This window comes from Gadus chalcogrammus, chromosome 16 (assembly GCF_026213295.1).
Source record: "Gadus chalcogrammus isolate NIFS_2021 chromosome 16, NIFS_Gcha_1.0, whole genome shotgun sequence".
In the NCBI taxonomy this organism is placed as follows: Eukaryota; Metazoa; Chordata; class Actinopteri; order Gadiformes; family Gadidae; genus Gadus; species Gadus chalcogrammus.
This window is the reverse complement of record NC_079427.1, coordinates 27,815,586-27,822,513: the sequence shown is the minus strand read 5'-3', so window position 1 is coordinate 27,822,513 and position 6,928 is coordinate 27,815,586. Positions and strand designations below refer to the sequence as shown.

General features: G+C 39.5%; 1 protein-coding gene across 1 annotated transcript; it reads left to right on the top strand.

The window, feature by feature from the left end:
• Window positions 1-3,757: 3,757 nt before the first annotated feature.
• On the top strand, window positions 3,758-6,328 carry LOC130405458 (olfactory receptor 1D2-like). The gene has a single exon (XM_056610544.1). The coding sequence runs from the start codon at window positions 3,876-3,878 to the stop codon at window positions 4,797-4,799; it is 924 nt and encodes a 307-aa protein (XP_056466519.1). The 5' UTR covers window positions 3,758-3,875; the 3' UTR covers window positions 4,800-6,328.
• Window positions 6,329-6,928: the final 600 nt, after the last annotated feature.

Below are 6,928 nucleotides of genomic sequence, written 5' to 3'. Positions count from 1 at the left end.
GTTGTTGGCGATCCCAATCCCGTGACCGCCGAACAAAACTACTTTTCGGCGGTTTCCGCCGAAAAGTAGTTTTGTTCGGTGTCTCCGCTTCCACCTCCGTGAAATTTTGCTTTTTTGCTTTTCTCTCAGTACCATTGTTTCCGACAAGACATAATACTTGCATCTGAGTCTGATTTATATGCAGATCGAATTCATGAGGTCATTTGCATTGACCATTCATGGTTAAAAAGGGGCGTGTGTACAGGGCGGAACGTGAAGCTGATTCAGCTGCGCACACTTGTAGGCAGTTTGTGATTTATAAAGAAAAGATTGCGTACGGTGTGCGTACGCAGGGTTTTATAAATCGGAATATTTTTTGGCGCACGCAAAAAAACTTGGCTTTTGGGAGTACGTACACTTTTAGTAGTGATCCCACGCACAGTTTTATAAATGAGACCCCTGGACGTTTGCCAAATCATGGCGCCGCAGCTTTGAGGAGAGATGTTGCATCTTTCCTTTGAATGCATTAACTGAGCTGATCATAAAATCACTGTTTTGTCTTTTCCCTGCAGCTCTAGATTAAGGTCATTCAATAGGTTTGTCAGATCAGTTAAAATTGCAAGTCTAACAGCCACTGACTGTCATTAAGTTGCTTGTATTCTGCATGTCCAGCTACACGGAAGACTCCTTAATCTCCGGACAGAGCTCTCGAAATCTTTGCAGGAATTTCCCTCGACTAAGCATCTCACGTCAGTGTGTAGCAACAACTCAGAGTGGTCGCAGTCAGCCTGCTCCAGATGTGCACGGAATAGCCGTCTTTGAAGAGATCTGGCACGAATAGAATAGGCGATCTTCATTGCCACATCCATGATCTCTTTCACGTTGAGCATTTTAGCGCATAACGCTTGTTGGTGTATTATGCAGTGGTAATTCAGGAAGTCCGGGAAAGCATCGTCCTCCCTGCACTTCCAATAAATCCATTCACGCGGCCAACCATTGCTCTAGTGCTCCATCCGTGGTGATGGACACCAATTTGTGCACTGGGAGCTGGGTTTTCGTGATAAAGTTATTGAAAGACTGAAATATATCCTCTCCTCGCGTGTGTTCTTTCATGGGCAGTAGTGTTAACAGCTCCTCTTTTGCAGTCATGTCAGTAAACACCATCCGAATAAAAATGCACAACTGGGCTGTGTCACTCACATCCGTAGATTCGTCCAACTTCAGTGAGAAGCACTCGCAATCTACGATGTCCTTCCAAAGTTGCTGCATCAAATCCTTGGCCATGGCTTCACTACGCCGTGTAACTGTACTTCTTGACAGCTGGAGAGCTTTGATCGAAGATAATATTTCTGCCTTGTTTTTAAAGTCTCGGAACAATGAGTCAGCTGCTTCAACGAATGCCTCTTTTACCATCTCTCCGTCTTGGAAGGACTTCTTGTTCTTTTCGATTAAGTGGCTCACCCGGAACGATGCTTCGGTAGCGGCTTTGGCTTTTGAAGTTGGCTGACAACTGGCATTTTAGTTCTTTCACCTTTCTCTTTCTCAGCTCGCTTTTCTGCGGGAAGTTGGTGTCGTAGTTTTTATGAGCAGTCCGAAAATGCCGCTCTAATTTCCCTTCTTCGGTATTGCGATGGTAGACTGGCAGATGAGGCAAACGCACTTCGAAAATGACAGTCCCATTTCCTCCTCCCATTCCGGATGAAAGTGATACGTTTTTGGCTTCTTACTCGGTCCAGCTCCCCCTCTCATTTTTATACCCTTTCTTAAGATTAAAAGAAAAAACCAAGAGCTAAAAATTGGAGGCTAACTAGGCAACTCGCAAGCTTTTTTTTTACTTTCCCGCACTTAGCGCCGTTGTTTGCGCATGCGCAAATTTCATAGGGGGGATGGATGATAGGCTGACGTCTATTTTTTTAATGATGATTTTTTTGTTCCTTCAATGCAATGCGATCTACCCACGATACCTTCGCGATCGACCGGTCGATCGCGATCTAAGTATTGGGCACCCCTGCTCTAGCGCATCCAATCATCATAAAGTATCTACGTCATTTCCAATGTCGTTCTGGCGGGCGCGGACACAGGCAGTGCACCAAAAATGGCGTGGCAACCACCACAGCCATAGACCATGCCATAGACCACTGGGAATGCTTTTCCATGACATACGAAAAAAACATCCGGTCTGTCTCGGTTCAATTTGATTAAGTCTGAGATAAATGTATCTGTTAAATGTTTATCTTTTTTTGTTTCCTGATTTAATGCATTGTAAGCACATCTGTGTTGTAGCTGGCATTGATGCACAAGACTATAGTTATGTAATGCTTAAAATGAAATAATTGACAAGGGGACCTGGTTTTGTCTTTGTACTTTGATTTGGTTCAGTGCAGTAACCTGAATGCCATTTTGAGTCTTTTCTGAATGGCTTGACTGTTTTCTATTAAAAATAAATAAACCTGCATTTGTGATAACTTGGCTGTCTTCTAACTATGTATGCTGTAATGACTTAAATAAATTTGAAAAGGTTGCAACTTTAGAATAGGGAACATGTTTGGGTTAATAAAGGTCCAAGAACTTGTGAGTTAAATATGTTACTAATAGGCATATTAATAAGCTCATATTTAATGGCGAATATGTGTATCTAAATATAACACACACCGTGTTATTAGATCACAAATTTATACGCTGGGTTTTAGTAAAAATAAATGGTAACTCCGACAGGCTGCTGTGCGGTTAGAGGAACACTGCGTTTAATGTAAACCACACTCAAACCAATGCTAAATTTCTCACGTGTCCTCTTCTTTCAATACACTTGCACGACAACATGTCAATTTATTTATTTATTTTAGGTTTTTCAGTTTGCCATTCCATTCCATAACAATTGAGTCTTCCATTTCCCCATCCCTTCAAACATTTGTTATTTTTCATGCTATCATAATCAAATAATCATTTCTGTAATGAATGAAATAGATACAAAATTTCCTCACAAAGCATGAGGTGTACGTATGTCCTAAACACATTATAATTATCGCGAGTCCAGTACATTTTTACTTGTATGGTATTCATTTATGCCTAGTTTTTGATTTATGCACAGCCATCTTTTATAGAGCTTCTTAGCTCTGAGTAAAATAAGTATCTGAAACTACAGATTTTATAACTCTTCAAGTTCCACATCTATTTAATTAATGCTATGCAGGGGTGAAATGCAACATGTCCTGGTATTATCTCAGTGACTCTAGAATCATTTGTGTTTTACAAGACACACCTAATGTCCAGGCTTATAGTGAGTGGGGACTAGAGGAAATAGGTTATTTAGTTGTTGTGTTTTTTGGGCGGGGGGGGGGGGGGGGATTTTCCTACAGGACGATAAAGTTGATCTGGTTTTAATGTGGCTAATCCGATTATATATTATTGAACATTTAAGCCTACTTGTTGGGCTTCGAGCCGACTGTAAAGATTTACATAAAAATGTCAAACTTTCACATCGTTTCAAGATGATGAGAAGATTTATTATTGTGTTAATACATTGTATTCATTCAATGTAAGATTGTTGCATAACTAGGTTCTGAAAACGATATTGACAATTTGAATTAGGAGAACCAAGATGTAGCCAATGGGGAGTCTTGGTCCTGCCCCTTTTGTTTAAGAAGAGGCAGTAATAATTTACTGGATGCGTTTCAAGAAATGAATAAAAGGTGTTGAATGCGGTGATGGATGGCCTCAAACCATATATTAGATATGTTAGCATTTTGCATGTCTAAGGAGTATAATATGAGTTACAAGATTTCGATTTGTTGAGTATGAACAGTTTTCTTTCTCAAATTGATATGTGTAAAGATGAATACATCATTTACGATCTGTATCGATATGTGTAATAGTCAATACATAATTTATGAAATGTAATGATGTGTGCAATGCTTAATGCATCTTTTATGTTTTCTCTGTCTGGATTAGAAGACACAATGAACCAGAGACTCCCACTTTTCTTTCTTTCTTTACTTTGCTATTTTGTCATTCTGCTGGTCAATATTGCTCTAATTCTTACCATAATAGTAGACAAACATCTTCATGAACCCATGTACATCTTCCTGTGTAATCTCTGCATCAATGGACTTTATGGGACGGCCGGATTTTACCCCAAATTCTTCTTTGATTTGCTGTCCTCTACTCATCTCATATCCTATTCTGAGTGTCTTGTACAGGTCTTTGTCATATACTCCTATGCTGCAGGGGACTTCTCTATTCTGGCTCTGATGGCTTATGACAGACATGTGGCTATATGTCGCCCTCTAGAATACCTATCAATCATGACTAAAGAGAGAGTTGCCTTTCTAGTATGCATGTCTTGGGTTGTACCCTTGTGTCTTGAGGTTGTTGTAATATTGATGACATCAATGCTAGAATTATGTGGGTCTCACATAGATAAACCCTATTGTGCCAACTGGTCCATTGTTAAACTTTCTTGCACCTCAACAACCACCAACAATATTGTTGGTTTTATAACAATCCTTTTCTACTTTTGCCATTATGTGTTTATTATTTGTACATATGTGACACTTGTCAAAACATGTTTAAGATCCACAGAAGGGAAGAAAAAGTTAATGCAGACATGTCTCCCACATTTACTCTGTCTACAAAATGTCTCCATTGCCTTACTGTTCGATCTTTTGTGCACTCGATATGGAACACAATCTGTACCACAGAATCTCAGGAACTTCATGGCTGTACAGTTTCTTGCCTTTCCTCCTATTCTCAATCCTCTCATTTATGGACTGAATCTCAGTAAAGTTCGAAACAGACTTGGAGGTTTCTTAAAGACCAAGTAGGTTTTGAACAGTCCACCGTGAACAGATTGATCCAACTTGGAGGCTATTCTATAATAATTCCCCTAAGTTTCACGTCATGTCTTACAATATGTTTGATAATAGCCAAGGAGGCTGGCGCAATACCTATAAATAATATACATATGTACCTTTAACAAAGAAGTGTTAATCATGTAAACCTAAACTTTGCAGTAGTGAGGAGCATGTTGCAAGACCAGATGAACAAAGTAAATGTTTCTTTAAAGGTGTGTTTAGCGGTTCCTACTTTATGAATCAATGCATTGTTGTTATTTAATAAAAAAAATGATAACTGGTAATCTGCTTTACAGAAAAATGCAAGAGCTGTCCAGACTAAGAATTTTGTCATCCGTCTCGACCACATATAAATAAAAGTTTATTTTTATAAACTTTTATTTTCTTTTTAAGTGTTTTGTTTATTCTTCAGCATTGATTTATAATGTGTAATCATATATATTATAAGGGATGCAAATCTAACTAGTAGGCCTACTTGTTTCGTAGTTGCTTTTGTTTTGGTGAAGAAAAATACGCAATTGCTTCATCCAAATGACACATATCGAAAGTCAGTTTGAAAGGGGTCATTTCAGGCCACAGGGTGAGTGTGATAAGCCATTCTGCATTTTCCTGTATTTAGTGACATCACAAGTGGGACTGTCCACCTTCATGTAAGATGGATAGAAAAACAACATTTTCTACAGTGCACTGGGTAGGCTGGTAGACTACATCTAGGTGGTCACTAAAACAGGAAAATGCAGAATTTCAAATAGCTTGTAACGGCTAATCGAACTCACCACTGGTGGCATAATATCACCCCTTTAATATCTATTATATACAGTCTTTTTGAGTTACACCAACAGTATTTTTGGGAGAAATTTAGGGGACTTTACAATTCAGTCCAATTCAGGGTTGAGTTCATAATTTGTTGCGGTACACATTCATATGGACATTGGAAGACAAACAAACATCTTCTGACTGCGATAGCACCAACACATTTTTATCTGGTAAAAGTTAATGTCTAGTTTATCTGGCTGACAATACGTTTATTATGTCCAGTTTGCTGCAAACGTTGTGGATGGTGTCTGAGATGACACCATCCACAACACAAGGTTAGTCATTCATTTGCAAGTGATGCTTTCTGTTACGTTATGTGGTGTAATAATAATAATAATAATAATAATAATAATTAACTCAATGTGTTTAGCACTTTTCCAACCAGAGAGCAGAAATAAACTGATAAATAAGTAAATAAAACAAATAAAACAATGAGAAGGTAAATGTCAGTCAAACAAGGTAATTATATTTATTAAATTAAAAGCAGCAGAGAACATTGCAAAGCTATTTAAATGCTAGGCTAAAGATATAAGTTTTAAGTTTTCCTTTGAAAATATCTGTTGAGCTGGCTTCTCTGATGCAATGAATCATATTTATCAAACAGTGCCACCTTACACTCATGCTTTATCATGTCATTTTCTCATTTCAGCTGGAATCAAAAGACCTGGGGCCTCATGTACTAAGGTTGCGTATGCACAAAAACGTGGCGTACGTTCTTTTCCACGCTCACGTTCAGATGTACAAAACGTGAAATGACCGTAAAAATGTGCGGTCCCCACGCCAGCTCCAGAGCTGTCGTACGCACGTTTCTACAGCTATTGTTCCTTTGGCGACACTTAGAGGTGACGCTGGGAAACTGGGAAAAAAGGTGAAAACAATGACTCAGAGTGATTTGCACATCAGAGACACACTAATGAACAATTAACACACCTTGCAATTATATGGGTGGCTATAAAAGCATGCGCAATGGATGAAGAAAATTGTTTTAAAAATGGCTGCGTTAGCGTTGTTAGAGGACATCGCAAATGGTCAAATCCGAAGGGAACGTATATTTAGGGAACGCGAGGACTTACTCGCAAAAGATGATGATTGGCTCATGAGCCGATTTCATTTCCCCAGGCCAGTATTACTGGAGCTGTGCACAGAGCTGCGGCCGGCCCTAGAGCGCCACACAGCCAGGAGCCAGGGGTTGTCCGTGCCCACACAGGTGCTGACCACGCTGGGGTTCCTGGCAACAGGGGCCTTCCAGCGGGAGCTGGCCGATCGGTCAGGAGTGTGCCAGT